This window comes from Eumetopias jubatus, unplaced genomic scaffold (genome assembly GCF_037043125.1).
Source record: "Eumetopias jubatus isolate StellerSeaLion01/CBP00866 unplaced genomic scaffold, mEumJub1_p1.0 scaffold_9, whole genome shotgun sequence".
Taxonomy (NCBI): Eukaryota; Metazoa; Chordata; class Mammalia; order Carnivora; family Otariidae; genus Eumetopias; species Eumetopias jubatus.
This window is the reverse complement of record NW_028274815.1, coordinates 116628027-116649243: the sequence shown is the minus strand read 5'-3', so window position 1 is coordinate 116649243 and position 21217 is coordinate 116628027. Positions and strand designations below refer to the sequence as shown.

The 21217-nt window shown below is 42.4% G+C and overlaps 1 protein-coding gene across 11 annotated transcripts in view; it reads left to right on the top strand.

The window, feature by feature from the left end:
- NCOA6 (nuclear receptor coactivator 6) overlaps positions 1–20905 on the top strand; it is a 104141-nt gene extending 83236 nt beyond the window's left edge. For all 11 annotated transcript variants that reach the window (XM_028118605.1, XM_028118602.1, XM_028118601.1 and 8 more), the window contains 5 exons: positions 509–3487; positions 6371–6439; positions 9270–9306; positions 12549–12694; positions 20378–20905. In XM_028118605.1, coding sequence (XP_027974406.1) covers positions 509–3487; positions 6371–6439; positions 9270–9306; positions 12549–12694; positions 20378–20421 — 3275 coding nt within the window. In that variant the 3' untranslated portion in view covers positions 20422–20905. The remainder of the gene's footprint in view (positions 1–508; positions 3488–6370; positions 6440–9269; positions 9307–12548; positions 12695–20377) is intronic.
- Positions 20906–21217: the final 312 nt, after the last annotated feature.

Here is a 21217-nt window from a genome sequence, read left to right as displayed (position 1 = left end):
TGCTGGCATTTTCTCAAAATCTAGCCTTAAAAAAATTAATCAGTGATAACAGAAAAAATGAATCCTAAATGCCTTAGCTCATTCCCAAGGACAGTGGCATATTTATTATGCCCACGTGACAGCCCAGTGCTGGGTGCTCAGCTCCTTGCTGTTGATGGGAATTGTTCTCATTTCTTCCGAATGAGTGGCTGGGACAAAGTCGGCCGCTCTGAGCGCGCAGCACACAGTGTCTGTCTGGTAGTCTTGGTGCAGTAGTGCCGCATTCACACCCTGAGGACTACGGAGCTCCAGGTTCTGGATGCTTTGCTTTGTGCTTCCGTAAGCAGTGTGCCCCTTGGCTTATGTCGGAAAGCGAGGGGCTGCCCCCACGCCCCCAGGAGTGGCCATGCCTGAGCTGTTCGTGCCCTGCCCGCGCCGCCCAGACGAGTATTGCTTGGCTGTGCTTTAAAGGTAGCAGAGCTTTTCTTGCCGAAAATCTAACTTCCCTGATTTGGGGGGCTTGTTTTAGGTTATCCTTCTCAACCAGTTGAACAGAGGCCACTTCAGCAGATGCCTCCTCAGCTCATGCAGCACGTGGCAGCCCCACCGCAGCCACCACAGCAGCAGCCGCCGCCACAGCTGCCGCCACCGCCGCCACCACAGCAGCCGCCGCCTCCCAGTCAGCCACAGTCGCAGCAGCAGCAGCAGATGATGATGATGCTCATGATGCAGCAGGACCCCAAATCTGTTAGGCTTCCAGTCTCCCAAAGTGTCCACCCCCCACGGGGCCCCCTGAATCCAGACTCCCAGAGAATGCCCATGCAGCAGAGTGGCAGTGTACCCGTCATGGTCAGTTTGCAAGGACCTGCCTCCGTGCCACCATCACCTGATAAACAGAGAATGCCTATGCCTGTGAATACTCCTTTGGGAAGCAATTCAAGGAAAATGGTATACCAGGAGAACCCCCAGAATCCTTCTAGCTCACCACTGGGAGAGATGGCCTCACTCCCTGAAGCGAGTGGCAGTGAAGTACCGTCTGTCTCAGGAGGCCCAAACAACATGCCTTCACATTTAGTGGTTTCCCAAAATCAGTTAATGATGACGGGGCCAAAACCCGGACCATCACCCCTTTCAGCAACTCAAGGTGCAACTCCCCAGCAACCCCCTGTCAATTCCCTGCCCAGCTCCCATGGCCACCATTTTCCAAATGTGGCTGCTCCAACCCAAACATCTAGGCCTAAAACACCAAATAGAGCCAGCCCCAGACCCTACTATCCTCAGACACCCAACAATCGCCCTCCCAGCACAGAACCTTCAGAAATCAGTCTGTCCCCAGAAAGACTCAATGCCTCCATAGCAGGACTCTTCCCCCCACAGATTAATATTCCTTTACCTCCTAGGCCAAATTTAAACAGGGGCTTTGATCAACAGGGCCTAAATCCAACAACTTTAAAGGCCATCGGGCAAGCACCTTCAAATCTTACCATGAATAATCCTTCCAATTTTGCTGCCCCACAAACTCACAAATTAGATTCTGTGGTGGTGAATTCTGGAAAGCAGTCTAATTCTGGAGCAACAAAACGGGCTAGTCCAAGCAACAGTCGCAGGTCTAGTCCTGGGTCCAGTAGGAAAACCACCCCAAGTCCTGGGAGACAAAATTCCAAAACCCCTAAGCTTACTCTGGCCTCTCAAACAAACACAACCCTGTTGCAAAATGTGGAGTTGCCAAGAAATGTATTGGTCAGTCCCACTCCTTTGACCAATCCCCCTGTACCTGGGAGCTTCCCTAACAACAGCGGGCTGACTCCTCAGAATCCTGCCATGCCTGTGGCTGCAGTGGGGGGTGTTCTCGAGGATAACAAGGAGAGCTTGAATGTGCCTCAGGACAGCGATTGCCACAATGCCCAGGGTAGGAAGGAGCAGGTAAACATTGAGCTCAAAGCAGTCCCTGCCCAAGAAGTTAAAATGGTTGTCCCCGAAGATCAATCTAAAAAGGATGGGCAACCTCTGGATCCTAACAAACTTCCCAGTGTTGAAGAGAACAAAAATTTGGTGTCTCCTGCTATGAGGGAAGCACCGACATCGTTAAGTCAACTCCTTGACAACTCTGGAGCTCCTAACGTGACCATTAAACCCCCTGGGCTTACAGATCTGGAAGTAACACCTCCAGTAGTTTCTGGGGAGGACCTGAAAAAAGCATCTGTCATTCCCACACTGCAGGATCCGTCTTCTTCTAAAGAACCCTCTAATTCCCTAAATTTACCTCACGCTAATGAGCCGTGTTCAACCCTTGTGCATCCAGAATTGAGTGAGGTCAGTTCTAATGTTGCACCAAGCATCCCTCCAGTAATGTCAAGACCTGTCAGCTCTTCCTCCATCTCCACTCCCTTGCCCCCAAATCAGATAACTGTTTTTGTAACTTCCAATCCTATCACAACTTCAGCTAACACATCAGCAGCTCTGCCAACTCACCTGCAGTCTGCATTGATGTCAACAGTTGTCACAATGCCCAATGTGGGCAGCAAGGTTATGGTTTCTGAGGGACAGTCAGCTGCTCAGTCTAATGCCCGGCCTCAGTTCATTACACCTGTCTTTATCAATTCATCCTCAATAATTCAGGTTATGAAAGGATCACAGCCAAGCACAATTCCTGCAGCTCCACTGACAACCAACTCTGGCTTGATGCCTCCCTCCGTTGCAGTTGTTGGCCCTTTACACATACCTCAGAACATAAAATTTTCATCTGCTCCTGTACCACCTAATGCCCCCTCCAGTAGTACTGCTCCAAATATACAGACTGGTCGACCCTTAGTCCTTAACTCACGAGCCACCCCTGTTCAGCTTCCTTCCCCGCCTTGTACCACTTCTCCAGTTGTCCCTCCTCATCCCCCTGTCCAGCAAGTGAAAGAATTGAATCCAGACGAGGCTAGTCCTCAGGTGAGCACCTCAGCAGATCAGAGCACTCTGCCCTCCTCACAGTCAACCACAATGGTTTCTCCCCTTTTGACCAATAGTCCAGGCTCATCTGTCAGCCGGCGAAGCCCAGTCTCCTCTAGTAAGGGCAAAGGAAAAGTGGACAAAATCGGCCAGATTTTGCTGACCAAGGCATGTAAGAAAGTTACAGGTTCTCTTGAGAAAGGGGAAGAGCAATATGGTGCAGATGGAGAAACTGAAGGCCAAGGGCTAGAGACCACAACTCCAGGGCTCATGGGAACGGAGCAGTTATCCACAGAGCTGGACAGTAAAACCCCAACACCCCCAGCACCCACTCTGCTAAAAATGACCTCTAGCCCTGTGGGCCCGGGCTCCACCTCGGCAGGACCCAGCTTACCTGGCGGTACTCTCCCCACCAGTGTGCGCTCAATAGTAACCACTTTGGTACCCTCTGAGCTCATCTCCACGGCGCCGGCCACAAAAAACAGTCATGTTGGCATAGCACCTGAGCCACGTGCGGGTGGCCTAGTGGAGGAGAAAGTGGGATCCCATCCAGAGCTTCTGCCCAGCATAGGTATGTACTTGGGGCCTGGCATCATCTCCTCATGTCAATTTTTTGATGACCTATCCCACAAAAGAAAGCATGACTTCTTTTCTACTTGGAGGAAGAAGAATGGGCCAGATGGCAATAGTGGTAGTTTTATTTATTGGAAGTATATTGGGAAATATACTTTAAAAAAAAAAAGTTTACGTTTATTAACATGGTTCTCTCTCAGCTCCTGAAACAATGATAGGCCTTTCATTTATATAAAGTTTGTCACTTTACAAGGCAGCCTCTTTACATATGTTATCTCACATCATCATCATACCAACCATGTTGGGTAACCCTAACCCCATTCTGCGGGTGAGAAGATTGAAGCTCAGAGTTCAGTATCTGTTCAAAGTCCATACTGTGAACCTCCAGTTTAACATTGTCCCTTAAAGGTGAATAGCAGCTTCTGCAAGTTCTCGTCACTGTAATAATGACTTGCTCTCAACAGTTTCAGGGCAGGGTTCTCATGGCCCTTTCCTCATTGTACTCTATCCCAGAGACTATTCTCTTCTGACTGGCTACTCCAGAGGAGAGCTTTTCAAAAACCCAGGTTTCATGATTATAGACACAGGAGATGCAAAGTGGTTGAGAGACAGGCTTGAGTTAGTATCACAGTGCCAGCATTTACCAGCTCTATGGGTTTAGGTAAGTTACTTGACTACTCCAAACTTGAGTTTCCTTCTTTGTAATATGGAGACAACAGTAGTTGTAAGAATTCAGTGAGATAATGCATATCATGTGCTTAGCACAGAATATAGTAATCAACACATGTAAGTAATTCTTACTGATTTCTCTTTGATTCAGTCTCTGTAAATTAGGCCATTCCAATTTGTGTATATCTTTAGATTATTTCCTATGTACTGTTAAGGTGTGCAAATGACGGGAGCATTGGTGTCCTTAACACCTCCCTTCCTCCCTTCACACCCTGCCTCTCACATACACGTTCCTTCTTCTGTGAGGCCCAGAAGCTCTGTTTCTGCAGAGTGGAGCCAATCACGCACTGCCAAAGCTGAGAAGGACCTTTGCTATATCCTAGGCAAGCAAATAGTGCCTATCTTTTTTAATGCAGCTGAAAATTTTTGAGTGGTAAGCACTCAAAACGTAAGTTTCAGGGTATGATCAGAGTTCAGATTCTGGTTACCAATCACAGTTGGATGAATTCCTTGACCTCTTGTAAGTCATGTACTTGATCTGTAAAATGGAGGCTGTAATTCCTACCTCCCAGAATTTATACAGATGTAAGGAGAGGCCTTAGCATAAAGTGGCCAGCACACTGCCTCACTCAGAGCTTTGGAAAGGTTAATTCCCCTTTTCTCTGCCCCTTTACTTCAATGCTGGAGATACAAGGAGAGATAAAAGCCCTTGAAGAGTTCACTGCCCTTAGAGGAGACAGAGACTTCACAGGTCTGGGCGCTCTAGGTTTCTGGTTCTGGTTCTGTGGAGGTAGGTGACCTCTAAGATTGAAGAAACCTGGTGTGACTTAAATATATTCTCTGCTATTAAATATTTCTATTATAGAACTTTCCCCCCACATACCCAGAGAATAATGGTGAAGTGATGAAAAAATATTTTTATCTGGATCATATATAATCTTAGAGGAATATATGAGCTTTGGGGAGATGAACCTATAGTTGGGAAAAAAAACCTTCAATTTTAGTTGAGATTGTTTCCATTCTTTTTCAAGAGGCTTCTGGGTTTTTATCTTGAAAATGTGAGAAACCAATACTAGAGTTAAAAGTAAAAGTTAAGGTATAGTTTTAAGCTTTATGAGATAAGCATCCAAAATAAATTCTTAATACAAATCATTACTGACTAGGCAGGCAGAGAAATCTACAAAATTCACAATTTCTACAATCAGGTAAAACTTACTGTTACAGAGTTTATCTAGGATGTTAGACTGAAATGTCAAGATGGGAGGACATAATCCTTGAGTGACTGTGGCATATCTATGCCCTTAATCTTTACTGTATGATCCAGGAAGCTCCCATTCTAGAGTACATTGCGTATCCTGTTCCATTCCTCTTCAAGGACCTAAGTACTCTCTGTCCTCCGAAGCATAATTCTCATGTTTATCCCCTGCATTGTACCATCAGTTTTCTCAATCTAGAATTGATCTTTGCTTTTGATTTCTATAGCACTTTATACTTTATGAGGCTTCTTCATATAACATCCCAGTGCATTCCAGTGTACCACATATGTGTATCTTATCTTTATACTGGACTGTGTTCCTGATAGGCAAAAATAATAATTGGTCTTGAAAGGTGCCTGGCACAGTGCCTTGCCCCTAGTTAAGTTCTTGGTAACTGTTTGTTAGACAAGTAAATGACATATCAAATGATTTATTCATCAAGTATGAATTGAATATCTGTTTTATGAGCATCATTCTTTGCCAGGTGCTATAGAAAAGTATAAAAGAAATTGTATGATTCATTTCAGGTCTCAAGGGCTGTGTGTAATCTTTACGGGGATGAGACAGTTTTTAAATGCTAAGGTGAATGGTATAATTGTTCCTCTGAAAATGTTTGCGTTGCCTACTAAGGTATGCTTTGGAGTTTTTCAGAGTACTGGATAGAACATGCCCCTAAGAAGCAAAAATCGTGGGTGCTCTTGTCCTCATGACCACCTCCTTCCTTGATCTTTGTACACACAAAAGGGAAAAAGACCACCTACTGGTGGTCTATGTTACTGTGTGGTACAATAGCTAATTTTTTAAGTAAGTTTTGAAATGTCCTTTCAAGGCAGTTGAAATGCCCTCCAAGAGGATGTGTATTTAGCAGTTACTTAGCCCTTGATTCAGTCAGTGTTTTCTGTTTTGTTGAGAAAAGAAAGTAAAAGGCCTGTATTTTTTTTTCTTCCTTGCCTTAGCCCCTTCACCAAGTTTAGTCTCAAAGGAAACTCCAGCCACAACACTGCAGGGGTCTGTTGCCAGACCAGGTAAGGCATGCTTTGGAGAAACTTCTCCAAATGGAATGGATTATGTGTGAAAGAACTGCTTCTCTCCTCAGGGTGCCAGGAAGTGGCTGAAAGTCTCTCACCTCCTGGCTTCAGAGCAGACTTCAGTTGAGCGGCAGAGCTTGTGCAGTACTATTTGAGGTTACTTTCCCTGGACCAGTTTGCTGTCTTATGCATTTCTGGTGTCAGCCAGGGAACTCAGGAAGGGCCTTGCACTACCCATTGTCTGCCTGCCACCCAGCTATGTGTGGTTTCCATTGCACAGTTTGCCCTGTTCCATGACCCTGGCACCCATAGCTGGCAGCTGACTGACTGGCATATGGCAGCTCGCTGGGGTGGCAAGCATTACTGCACTAAACTAGTAATTGCACTTTCATGACAGGAGTGGAGGCTTGTTCTGAGAACCTCTGCTACAGTGAGGCAGCCATTCCTCAGGGAGTCAGTCATTTCAGTCATCTCTGGATGGCATTGTGTTTCTTCCCATGACCAAGAAATTGCAAATAGCACTAGGGATGGTGTTTCTGGAAGGTGGAGTACATGGTAATCTGACAAATAATTGTTGTGGAATCCTGTGTCAGCTCTGAACGCATGAGGATCTTGATGGCAATAACAGCACTGCCCACTGCCTCCGTAGGCAGATAAATACGCCAAAGCAGATAAATATCATAAATATGATACAGTTTAGTCTTGCCTGGCCCTTTGTCACTGGAGGTATTGAGGGATACCAAAAAAAAAAAAAGTATGACACTTTCCCAAGGAGGTTAAAATCTCATTTACAGTACAGTTCACACTTGACAAAATTTGTAAGCAAAAAAATACTGTTGTGTTTAATTTTGTGGGCCTAAGCCATTGAAATTAAGGTATAACTTGTGGTTTATTTTAAAGATTTTTTTTTAAAGGCATCTCTATACCCCGGGTGGGGCTTGAACCCACAACCCTGAGATCAAGAGTCACATGCTCCACCCACTGAGCCAGCCCTACTTATGATTATTTTAAAATGGGCTTCAGGTGCTTTGTGCTATGCTATGTTCTATCGCACACTCTGAGTAAAATCAGTCCTCTGAAATGAATGGATGATTTCACCCACCCAGATTCTTCCTTTGCTACCAACTGGCCGCATGATTGTGCTAGGCACCCGAGAAGGGTGGGAGTGGAGCGAATTATTCACAGAAGGGCTTATAGTAAAATTCATTTTTGGTGAGAAAAGAAGCAACTAGGAAGAGGAAGGGAATTCCATTTCCTGCCCCAATTTTTTACTCCAGAAAAATGTTTTATCATGTCCTACATCGAAGTCAGAATAATTGGCCAAAGAATCCTGTTCCTTTTAAAAGTTTCACTTAAATGAATCTCCAATGCCCCCAGAGTCACTAATTGCCTTCACCAAATTCCTTTGATCTGTACTTACATGAATTATCTGTGATAGTGTTAAAGTTCTCAAAAGCACTGAATTTTGTTTCAGATGAGCAAACTAATCAAAATTTTTATGTAATCAGCCTCCTTTGAGCTGTTTTTTTTTTTTTTTTTTTTTTTTGAGCACATGTTACCTGAGTTTGTATGCTCCAGTGGAGCCAGCAAGGGAGCAGAGAGAGTACTCAGTGAGGTGGTATCTGTTTCATGTGGTGGGGTTTCCAAGGTTTATGGGTTAGATATGGGGAGCTAAGTAGCAAATGGGAAGCAGGGACTCCCTCATCTTGCATTGAAGATGCAAGGCTCCTCGCATTAAGGCTGTATCAACATGAGCATCAAAGCAATAATAATAATAGCTAATATTAAGTTATTACTAAGAGCCAGGTGCTGTACTAAATTTTTATATGTATTATTTCATTTAATCTTCTTAATTTTGAGGTGGGTAAAGTGTCCCCTTTTTTTCAGATGAAGCATTGAGCACAGAGAGGTCAAGTAATTTGCTCAAGGTTACATGGCTAATCAGCAATGGGGTCAGAATTTTAACCCATGCACTCTGACTTCACTGCCTTCAGGAAGGTTAACATGTAGTCAGTGGGGTAGATGAGGCATACACCGAGTCTGTGGTGCTAAATTTTCTAAAAGGGGGGACAGGGACAGAGCTGTGGAAGTCCAGAAGTGGGAGAGATCGCTGCTATCTGGTGCATCAGAAAAGTCTTTTAGAAAGATGGAACTAAAAGCATATAATGGAGGAAGATGTTTTTCTGCTGATGCTGAGAAAGAAGTGCCTGGTAAACCCATAGAGTGCTCATTTAAGCAAAACCCTGCTAGACAGATTACTGAGGTTTTCCTTCTGGAGGGTGTTTCTGGGAGGTTGAGGAAGAGAGGAACATAATGGAGTTTGTGGGTGTTATCTCAAAGCAAAGCAGCCTGCCCTCTAAAGCTCAGTGAGGAAGTCCTTTGGAAGAGAATGCATCCTGAATAGATATTCAAGACATATTTGAAGATTACTGTCTTTAAAAACAAGTGTCAAGAGGGTGGAGATATTTTAAGAATGAAAACAATCTCTTCTACATGAGAGGAAGAGGCTTATTTTACTAACCTAGTTATAGCTGGGTGAAATATGAACCAGGCAGTGTGAATTTAATTCTATTGATCCAAACAGGATTATTTCACAGTGTGGAGTAGAAGTAAAAATAGACCAAGTAAGTGTCTTATGCCCCAGACAACTGAGTTGTGTCCCTGCCAACTCTGTCTCTGTACCATGTAGGGTGAGAATCCTGTTGGACACAGAGACATGTTAGCCTAAATAGGGCATTCAGAATTCTCATAGACACCGCGCTTCTCCCAGTGGACATAGACAACAGGAGCTCCCACATCTCATTTCTGTCCTTTGTATTTTTCACAGAACTCGAGGCAAATGCTGCCATAGTCTCTGGACAAAGGTAAGATGATCATTCTGCAGACTCAGCATGAAAATGGCATAAGCCTCTTTGAAGGGTATCGGCTTTCTCATCCTTTAAACCTCTCTTCACCTTGGCCTTTTCCCTCACTCTTTGTACCAGTCTGTTTTCCCTACTAAAGCAGGGGAGCTGTCATGAGTCCTAACCCCTCAGAAGTAACATTTCTCTTAATAAAACTTGGTGGCTAAGTTTCTCCCTTTTTTGGTTGTTTTGAAAACTGAATGAGAGAACATGTTCAGCGCTCACCATAGTGAGTAAATAATAAATGTTCGGTATGTAGGAGCTGTTGCTATATTGTCATTAATAATAGTCCTTGCAACACCTTCTGAAGTACAGCTGTTTGTTCCTCCAAGCATAAGAGAGAGAACCACGTGGGGTCTGACCCCAAAACTCAGGCTTTTTCTGTTATACTATAAGCCCCACAACCTGACAAAATGAAATACACCTGTGACTTCAACCTCATTAACCCCATGGAGAAAATTATTATTATTTTTCAAAAGTCATTCCTTTTTTAGTGTACTAATACATTGGATGACATTTTAGAGAATCTATCATATTTGTACAACTTAGTTTGTATAACATCTTCACAATCATTTTCTCATGTAATCCTCCTATCAGCCCTCTGAGGTGGTTATAATAGCCAACATTTATGTGAATGCAGTCCGTGCCATGCACTGGGCTGCAAGCCCCCTAAGTGTATTAGCTCATTTAATTTTCACAATATCTATTAGGAAGGTAAATTCTGTCTCAAAGATAGGGAACCTAAAGCTCAGAGAAGTTAACTAAATTGCCCAAGACCACAGATTTAGTAAGTGGCTCTGACTCCGGAGCCCTCACACTTATGTATTGCAGCAGACAACATGGGGATTTATATATCAGGAATCTGAAGCATAGAAAAAGTTAAATATCATGGCCAGTAAATATATAGGTAAGACTTGACCCCTGTTCTTCTGCCTCTAAACTCATTGATATTCTTACTACATCATTCTGCCTGTATTTTTATTTGGATTGGGCTAATACTTGAAATTATTTGCCTTTCTCAAGCATGCACCAACTGTGTGGCTATAGAAAGAAGATAATCAGACCAAAAATATCCTGTGGATGTTTGTTTCCAGAGCTGTCTGAGCACTGACCATATAAATACCAGGACAGTACTACTGTGGCTTTTGTTTTGCCAGAAGAAAGAGGCACCTCTATTAGGAGTCTTTCTTCCTCAGAGGCTTTGACCATTTTCTGGGCTCCTAGCCAGAAAGCCATCCATAACATCTCTAAAAGGATATGTAAATACCCCTTGACTTACAGTCCCACCCCAGCTCCAGCCTCCCTGCTTCTTCACTTACCTTGGCTTGTGGGGCAGTGGTTAGATAATAAGACAAGGTAGCGAACAGTATGGCCAAATTTCCAGCCATAGTGCCACTAGTGAAGGATACTCAGGCAGGAGTGAAAACAGAGGGGTTAGGGAAAGTTGATAGGCCATGGTTCATGCCGCTAAGGAGCTCCTGATCTAGTGGAAGGCAGAAGATATTAAAAGAAAATATGCTGTACAATCTGATGGGTGCTCTAGAATGCCAGAGACAGATTGTGAAACAAAAAGACAGAAGAGACAGCTTCACTTGGGAAGTGAGGTCATGGAAGACTTCCCGAAGAGGCATCCCTTTGACCAGCTTGTTTTCTTTGTTGTACTACTTTTGTTTCAGTTCCATGCCTTATAAATAAGCAAATTTAATCAGCTTTTTTTCCCTAATGATTTTGACATGCATTTTTTTGAACCATGAAAGCAGTAAAAAGTTTATTAAAATTTGGAATTCAGATCAGAGAACTAAAAAGAAGAAAATTACCAGTAAACCAGTATTGCTGTGACTCAAACAATACTATGTATATTTTAGTTCATCTTCCTCTACTTCTCTTGAGAGTATGTATACAGATAGGGAGTATTTTATATATAAATAATATATCTAATATTTATATAATCTAGTGTTTTTTATATATAAGCACTATACATCATGCACACACACGCATATGTATCTCACATTCATTTATATGTGGTTACATATATATACTCAACATGTATTATGATGAAAATGGGATTATACTATTCATAATATTGGTAACTTTTTTCCCACAATAATGTATCATAAACAGTTTTTATCATTAAACTTAACATGATTTTTCATGACTGAATATGGATGTGCCATGTTTTAGTTTTATAATCTATTGTAAAGCATTTAGGTCCTCTGTCTTCATTAGTATAAATAAAATGCTTTGACATCCTTGTGTGTGTAATTAGAGTGCTGTAAAAAGATTTGTTTCCTTAGGCACCTAGAAATGGAATTGCTGAGCCAGAGGATTACACCAGGGTTTCTCAGCCTTGGCGTTATTGACAGTTTGGATCAGATAATTCTTTGCCAGGGAGGGGTGTTGCACAGAAGAGCTGTCTTATGCATTATAGTTCAGTGGCATGCCTGGCCTCTACCCAAAAGAAGCCAGTAGCATCCCTGCCTCAGTCAAGACAGTCATCTTAACAATCAGAAATGTCTCCAGACATTGCTAAATGTCTCCTGGGAGGCAAAATGCCCCTATTGAGAACCATTGGGTTATATAATTTATATCAGGAGTTTCTCTCCCCATACCCTTAGTAGTACTGCATATTACCAATTTTAAATCTCTGCATACTAAAAAAGGGGGATTGAGGTAAGGGCAATCAGTATACCCAGTAGTATACTGTGAATACATCCTCATGTACATTCTATAATGTGACTTATAACATGCCATTATCTGACTATACCAGGCTCATAGGAAATGCCAGTATATATTCTTAATTTCCTAGATTTTACTTATTTTTATTTTTTTTCCTAGAGTTTAGATACTATTAGTTTTTGAAAGGGAATATTGTTATTTTAGAAAAATGGGTGAGGAAGTTTGGGAATTTTTGTTCCAAGTTCTTAATTTCTTACCTGTTCTTCTACAATTTCACCAGCAATATGCTTTAGTATTTTATTTTTACTAGTGTAACAAACTAGACTCACTCTTAAGTGAGTCTAGTTAGTAATATAGAAGGTAATTGTGTTCATTGTCCCAGGATGGAATATTTTCTCTTCAGAATGACTGTATAGTTCTTAATCTTCTGCCTTACAAATGAAACTCTATCTGAAAAGAACCCTTTTTGTGTGTGTGACTTGATTCCCTCACCTCCTTGGAAACTTTGTGCTTCCCTTTGTCGGCAGTGAGCCCAAAGAGATCATTGAAAAGTCCAAAACCCCAAGCCGAAGAAACTCCCGAACTGAAGAGCCAACTGTGGCTTCTGAAAATGTGGAAAATGGACATCGCAAGCGATCCTCTCGACCTGCTTCAGCCTCCAGCTCTACTAAAGGTTAGCAGTGGGCTGTGGGTGCCATTGTGGGTCAAATAGAAGAATGGGGTCTTTATCACCACAGCGGAGGACTGTGTCTTTCATCTCTGCTTCTATTACTTTGACTTCTACTATTTGTCCTTCCTTAGTTCGTTTACCTATGTGTTTTCTGTGTGTGTACACAGCAGCAAGCACTGTTGGGGAAAAAAAAGAACATAACAGGGCAGATTCATTCATGATCACATGTTCAGATAGGGCCTCAATATGGCCCAGCCATTTTTCTGTGGTCAACTCTCTTTTCCACTCCTCTGGCCTCTACTTTTCTCTCCTGTTTCTCAGCAGAGACTCTCACCTCTTCACAGAGAAAATAGAACTGCTTCAGCTCTTGCTACCAAGACATAAATCTACCAGGATCCTCCTTTGTTCCTACCGTAATAGAGCAGCTGTCGCTCCTCAAGTCTGAGACCAGTTCCTCCACTTGCGCCTCTTTGATCCCATCTCTCTGACCTTGTCAAGAGCCTTACCTACCAGTTTTCTCTCCCCTGTTGACTGATGTCTCCTTTGTGAATGCATGCTGCCCTTGACTTCTCTGACCTAGAGCTCTTGATAGTTTTCTACCTCTCTGACTTTTCCTTCTCAACCTCTGTACGCAGACATTAGATGTTGGCTTTCCTCATACTTCGATCCTGAGTCACCCTTTCTCTCCAGCTCTTCTCTCCCTAACTGATCTCACTCATGCCCCGCTTTCTTAGTTACAACTTTTCACAGACAACTCATGAATTTGTATTTCTAGTACAGACCTCTAGAAATCGTAGACAACTGTATGTACAACCTTAGCAGGACTTCAAATTCAACATGTCTGATTTCACCCACAATGTCAGGTCATTTGTCAGTGTTCCCCACCTCAGGGAATGGCACCACCATCTGTTCATTGGGCACATCCTCCTCGGCACCTCTCCCTCATCCTCACATCTCTCATATCCATCACAGAAAGCTGCTGATTTTATCTCAGGTGACCCAAATTTATCCACTTTGCCCCGTCTCCATTGCTACTCCAGCTTAAAACCCTTCAGTGGTTTACATTGTAATTAGGATTAAAGTCTAAAAGCACCAACAGGGACCCCAAGTTTCCATGTGGTCTGGCTCTGTCAGCCTCTCCCAGCCTCATCTGAGTTCCCTCAGCAACTCAGACATGCCATTCTCATCTCTTGTCACAAGCCTGTGTGTATGTTACACCCATTGCAGGGAATGTGCTGCCCTCTTCCTTCTTCTCTTCTCCTCATGCACTTCCTACTCTTTTTACCTAGCTCCCTGGTCACCGCTATGAGAAATCATAGCACCATGTTCTTCTTCATAACATCACAGCTGTAACTTTATGTCTATTTATGTGATAGGTAATTAATCTGTGCATTCTGCAAGGGCAGGAGGTGTCTGGTTTTGCTCACCATTGTATCCTTGGTACCTAGTATGCTGCCTCATGCAAAGAGGTATATAATCAGAAATTATTAGTAACCGTCTATTAAATATATATTCAGTACTTATACATGCCAGGCCCTGGGGAATATAAAAGTGAAAAGACGGTCTCTGTCTTCATCATATCAATTTTATGCCAGCCAGAAAGACTAATACCATGTGTTAAATGTTAAATGCTGTGATAGCAAAATTACATGGTACTGTAGGAGCATATAGCTGGGATGCTTTGCTCCTCTGCCAAATCAGAGGCGGCTTTCTGGAGAAAATGATGTTTAAGCTGAGACCTGAAGAGTGAGGAAGCATTATGCAGGCTATGGGATTGAATGAAATATTCTAGGCAAAAGGTACGGCATGTGCAAAGGCCGAGATCTGAGGAAGGGTATGATACTTCATCTCCACAGGAAATGTGCTGAGCTTGAGCAACTCACATTAGGCAAGAGCTGGATCCTGGCCAAGTGCCTGATATAAGCAGTGGTGCTGAGAAACAGTCAAATACTATTGGGATGCCAGCCTGAAGATGAGGGCAGGTTCTGGTGCACCAACACCAGACACTGACCTGAGAACTCAGCTGTCATTAGCAGGTTATGCTTCTGGGCCAGACTTTCACAAATCCTCACAAAAGCCCCTGGGAGTAGGCCATGGGTCTACAGATCACAGATAGGTGGACGTATAGAAGCTACCTTCTCTCCGCCCATCAGAGAGGAAGGGGTCTTCATTCCTTCCGAGGTGTCCTGTATATACCACTGGCAGGGTCCTCTTTGGTGTCCCCACTTTGATGCAGAGAAGGAACCAGCTACTTTCTTTGTTCTCCCTGGAATCCTCTCCGAGACAGAGATTTGTTTGGAAGGAAACACTCCTTTCAGTATATTGAATACTATTAGACCACTGAAGGGAAGATTCCTGGAGTTCTGTGGGAAAACCTGCTTCCCTTCAGTTCTTTGTATTCTTTTGGCCCCTCACTTTCCCAAAGGATCAAGGTCCTCTAGGCTGTCGAATATGGTGTGTAATTACCTTTAAGCAGGAAACAAGTGGGGGAAAAAGAAAAAAGGCAGGAAACAAGTGTTTCCTTTAGAGATGTCACACACCAGATTTTTGGAAACTTCACCTGAGCCCAGACCCTCAAGATAATAAGGGTGTCATTTACAGTGCACCAGAAAGAATCAAAGGAGCAGCTGGGACAGTTAAGAGATACCCAAATTAGAGCCAGTCTGTAGAGAACTGCCAGCCAAGCGAAGATGGAAAGCTGGAACCTATTTTAGAAAGGGGTGGTGAATAGGCTTGTACACTTAAACTGGACATTGTCCCAAGGTGGTGGTAGTCATGTTGGAATGCCTGCCCCATCCCTGCTCTGAGGCTTAACAAGTGGCTTAGGAAAAGCCCTAATGACTTGAAAGCTTTGTGATTTTGCATGGAGGGGTGCCGGATAAGTGTCTCCTGAAAGGATGTCAGAGCTCTGGCCAAACCCCAGGAATCACAGTTATGTACAGATCTCCACTTCAGCGTCAAGCCCTCAGGCTGTCAGTTCTGAACTCCTAGAGTAAGTTACGTTTTAAATCCAAAATGAGTGCTATAGCTGTTTTGATTTTTAAGTGGTAGAGCTCTTGGATCCAGATTAGAGAATTAATATGCATTTTTATTTGCTATGCAATATGCTATGTTGTATCTAGAATTCTGAACCAAAGTCATAACTTTTTGTGATCATATTTGAACCCATACCCAGGGAATGATCATAAAATATCACGGTGGTTTCCAAAATCTATGCAATTCATATTTGGAGACATAGTAGTGCTGGGTACCTGAAACATCTTTCCGCAGCATCAATACTTCTTAAAGTTTTGAGGGGGGAAAAAAGGTTTGCCTTTTTGCATTCATACAGTTTTGGTCATATATGCACAAACAAAATCAGAAACAGTCTGTTTTTCATGAGCATCTTGAAAGCTGAGAAATATGAGCAGTTTATAATGAGAAGTATTGGTACATTTGTATTGTCAGAGAACCAGTGACATTAACCATGCTCCTGCTGTGGGAACAGAGTTTGCTTACGTCATGCTGGCCAAGGCCTGCTATACTGCCAGATTGGAGCAGGTGGGACAGATTATTTCTGGGCAAGTCCAGGGAGGCCCACATGGTTGGTAGGTCACTCTCTAACCTATTGTTTTGGTTTTGGTTGTTGGGTCCCCCCCCACCCCACTTTTGATTACAGACACAAAAATTGGCTCCCACAAATCAGTGAGCTTTTTTTTTTTAATTATACTTAATCAGGTGTGTTGTTACAAAATGCAAATGAGTAGTTCTACTTCCTGACATGATGTGTTCCCTATTAACACAGAAATGATTTGTCTTGTTTCCCTTATCAGTCTTTATTTACTCTTCTGTTCATAATAGGTTTTATGTTATATTTTCAACTGGGAAAAGAGATCAGTAGTTAAAAATGAAGTTTAATGCGTAAGTTTGAAACCAGGGAAAATATGCTAATATGAAGGAAGTTCAGAGCAACCTATAATCAGCAGCAGCTGTGGATGTCCCTAGAGTGCCTTAAGATGCCTCTGACAGCAAAGTGGGATGATAGCCCTACCATACCCACAGCCTGTGACTTGAGAAGCAACAATCTAAAAAAAAAAAAATTCATCTTAAAATGGAAGTGTTACTGTAGAAATATAAATGAGCATGATATGGGAGAAGACTCTGAACAGTAACTGCCTGAAACTGCACTCTTGTAGCATCATCATTCCGAAACCAGCCATGAAAATTTTGAAAGGAGATTTCCAGAATTTCTTTTACAAAAAATAGAAATTTTGGCTAGAAGTAGTACAGTAAAAAAAAAAAACCATAATGAAGTGAACAAGGCCAAAGGTCATTTTCTAAAACTCCTTGAAAGGTAAAGGTAAACTCCAAATAACAGAAGATTTAATAGACCCTGTAGATTTGGCCAAATTTACTTACGGTCAAAATGAGGCAACCGGGGGAGAAAATGCCCCTATCAAATTATAAATGTAAGCGTTCTCCAAGTATATATATCTGAAAGACTGTTATTGATCTAGTTCTTTACCATATAGTTGGTTCAAAATATTAATATAAATGGTGTTACTCTTAGGTCTTTGAACTATTTTTATACCTGTGAAGACATTAATTTGTAAAATCTTTGGTTTAAAAAATAGGAGTTTTCAGGGCGCCTGGGTGGCTCAGTTGGTTAAGCAACTGCCTTCGGCTCAGGTCATGATCCTGGAGTCCCGGGATCGAGTATCACATCGGGCTCCCTGCTCAGCAGGGGGTCTGCTTCTCCCTCTGACCCTCGTCCCTCTCATGCTCTCTCTCTCTCAAATAAATAAAATCTTTTAAAAAAATAAATAAATAAAAAATAGGAGTTTTCAACAATATATATAATTTTTATTTTGGTAGTGTGGTATTGGTTATGGGGTCTTGGGAGTGGGATTATGCACAGATAAAGTAGGTATCCTTTAGGAACAGACCTGATGTACACCCTGCATGTACCATCAGCCACTTCATTACTTCCCTAGAATTCCTTACCTTAAAGAGTTTACCTCTGGATTTTCTTATTGTGTTCAGTGGAGTAGTGAAAGTGGTAATATTTTGGAGGAAGTATAAAATTGAACTACAAAAACAAAAAAAAAACCTCACCTTTTCAGACAGATTTATAAAGACATCAAAAGTGACATTGCCCTGTGACCCAGATTCCTAGGTTTATCCAGGGAAGGTGATAAAGAGACTTCAGTATCAGGTTGATGCAGTTTTTTTCCTTCATGGAAGTATAAAAGTACACCCTACACCATCTTTCCCACCGCTAACCGTGGTATCTAAAAGATTATTTTTTTGCAGTTTTTAACACAAATCATTTGTTTACTCGTGGTCCCACTCATTGATTGGTCTGCAGAAGCAGAGTCAGTCTGCCAGATCATTGGGTGCTATGAAGCAGTGACAGGTGGGAAAAGGCAAGGAAAGAGGAGGGGGAGGGAGAGCCTGAGGTTGCTTCTCCACCCTCCCCCTTCTCACCTATTCTCCCAGCCACATAGGTGTTTCTCAGACACACCACTCGATCCTTCATATCACAACAAAGGAAAAGCTCTCAAAGTTGGCCTAATTAACAGATATCTTTCTAAGGATGAACACTCAAGACACAACTCTGTAGGGGTGCCTGTGTGGCTCAGTTGGTTGAGTGTCCGACTCTTGGTCTTAGCTCAGATCTTGATCTCAGGGTTATGAGTTCAAGCCCTGCATTGGGCTCTGCACTGGGTGGGGAGCCTAATTTAAAAAAAAAAAAAGAAAGAAAAGACACAACTCTGTATATTTTTACTCAAATGATAAATTTACTACAGTGAAAAAAACTTGAGAGTTGGACTAGGGAGTTGATCATAGGGAACTTTGGGGTGTGTGAGACTCTTAGTTTATTTACACAGAATTAAAGAACACCATTATCCGCATCCTGTCAGATTAACTGTCATCTGATTAGCAGAAGACTAAGGAGTAAATCAGAGAGAGACTGATTCTTCTACCACATGGCACAAGCAGCATGACCTTCCAGCAAGAAGATAGACATACTGAGATTTATGCCAACAGAAGCCTAAAAATATTACACTGGTCACTTCTTGAAAAGTCATTGAGACCTTCTTAGCAATTACTCTAGCTAATAGTGACATTTTCGCTTTTTGCATCTATATCTTAAGTTTGGACTTTTAAAATATGATACTAAAGAAAAAAGAAAAATTGCTTAGAACACTGAACCTAACATGCAGCATCAGAAAATTTAGCCTAGTTTCCAGAAACCAATAAAATTGATTCATCTTACATAGTATTGTGGTAGAAAATATTTTCTCCTTGATAGGAAGTAATTTTAAAACGTTGATTTCATATTAAAGCCAAAAGATCTATGGAGCAGCATGAAGAATGAGAGTGAATTTTCAAGATCAGTAGAAGATTTTTTGTTTAGAGATTTTATTTTTTTGTCAGAGAGAGAGTACAAGCAGGGGGAATAGTAGGCGGGTGGGGGCGGGGGGGACAGACTCCCTGCCGAGCAAGAAGCCCGACCTGGGACTTGATCCCAGGACCCTGGGATCGTGACCCGAGCCAAAGGAAGACACTTAACCAACTGAGCCACCTGGGTGTCCCAAGATGAATAGAAGATTTTAAAGAAATGTTTACATTTGGAGAGCTTCAAGCTATTCATTGTACCCTGCTGTAGAAGACTTTTGTGAGGAAGATTTTCTTTTGTAAGGTTTGTTTGTTTGTTTGTTTACTTTATTTATTTATTTATTTTAGAGAGAGAGTACAGGGGGGTGGAGGGGCAGAGGGAGAGGGAGAGAGAAACTCAAGCAGATCCCATGCCGAGTGTGGAGCCAGACGTGGGGCTCTATCTCAAGACCCTGAGATCATGACCTGAGCCAAAACCAAGAATTGGACACTCAACTGACTGCACCACCCAGGTGCCCCATGTGGAAACATGGTTTAAATATGGAATAAGATTGAGATGATTGAAGACACTATGATAATACAAGAGGAAGTAAAGGAATTAAAACACACTTGTTCCATTTATGCCACTGTTACTCTGTGTATAAGTCACACAGTTCCCCACTCTTCCATGAAGCCTGCAGGCTCACCTGGTCTCAGAGCAGGCTGTGGCTTGCTCTGAATTGTTTTCTATGCTTAGATGTATCCACAGCCTTGATATTCCTGGCTAGGCCACAATAGATACTTGTTGACCACAGGTCATGGTCATGTTATTTAGAGACTTTGACTATAGTAAAGCAAAAAGAGTTACTTACTGCAAAAGAATGGCTTGACTCCAAAAGGGATCCAGAGGCTTTTTTTTTTTTTTTTTGCACTCTGGCACAATTTACCACTTGCTTGTAGCAAGACTCATTGATTTCTCACAGGACTCCGTCTGTCTGTCATTTCACTGGTGATGGAGGTTGTAGGGCTAATTGCCCAGCCCAAGATGCTCCCCCCACCCTGCCACTTTTTCCAACTGGGTATGTGTGCTTCATCTCCCACCGCCTGTGTCAGACTTCCCCAGGAGCCAGGCCCTAGTATACAGAGCCAGGCCCTCTTCCCACAGAAACCTGAGACCGTCTCCACACTGAGTGCTCCTTTTGAGGCCCTTCGATTTATTCAGAGTCCAGTAGAGCCCCGCTTAGACCAGCCCTGCTTCTTGTGGACTAAACATCACTGCCATAAAGAGTTGCCTCAGCTGAGTATGTCCTTCCTTTCCCCCCACAGACATAACCAGCGCGGTGCAATCCAAGCGAAGAAAATCCAAGTAAACAAGCTGGACGGCGACTTGATCCTTGTAAATGTGTGTGAATTTTACAAAAGCAATTTTGAGCTGTGACTTTTTAAAATCCATTTCTGTACAGTTAGTCATTTTAATAATATGGCCCTTTTCCTAGGCCCTGCAACCTGTTTCATAAAGTGCAATGGGGAAAGCAGAGTTGTTGAACCCTTTTGGTGTTGCAAGATGAAGTTCGAGGTTTCTAAAATGTTGCCATGTATTGAGAGGAGCTAATGCGATTATGTTATTAGTTTTCATATTTCCTAAGCAGCCTAGAGTACAGGGTGAGCATTTTTAGATCTTCTAATGATGTATTGTGCTGTGGAAGTTATGTGTGTGAATAGCAGTAGAGGGAGCAAAAGGAATCTTCTCATTTGGAAATGTTGTAAATATTTTATTATATAGTGTTTTGGATGTATTTGTTGTAGAAATGGACCAGTGAATAAAGAGAATCTAAGGGTTTGTACAATGTGAAATACTGAATGTGTTAAATAAATGTCATTGTCCTAGAACATAAATGTATGTTATTGGTAAGGGATTATTGGGTGAGCACGTTTTCTTTGGACCATAAATGAGTAGGAACAGCCTTCTTTGTAAATTAGAATCGCACCTTGTCCTTACTATACCTGCTTTGAAGAAACTACCCCTTTTCAGCACTGTACCAGGCACTTTGATAAATGTTGGTCAAATTTGTTTTGGTTGCAAATAACAGAATCAACCTAGGATCAAAGACCACCCAGGATTTTCGAGGGACAGGAAGCCATCGGTAACCCAAATGCACTTTTTCT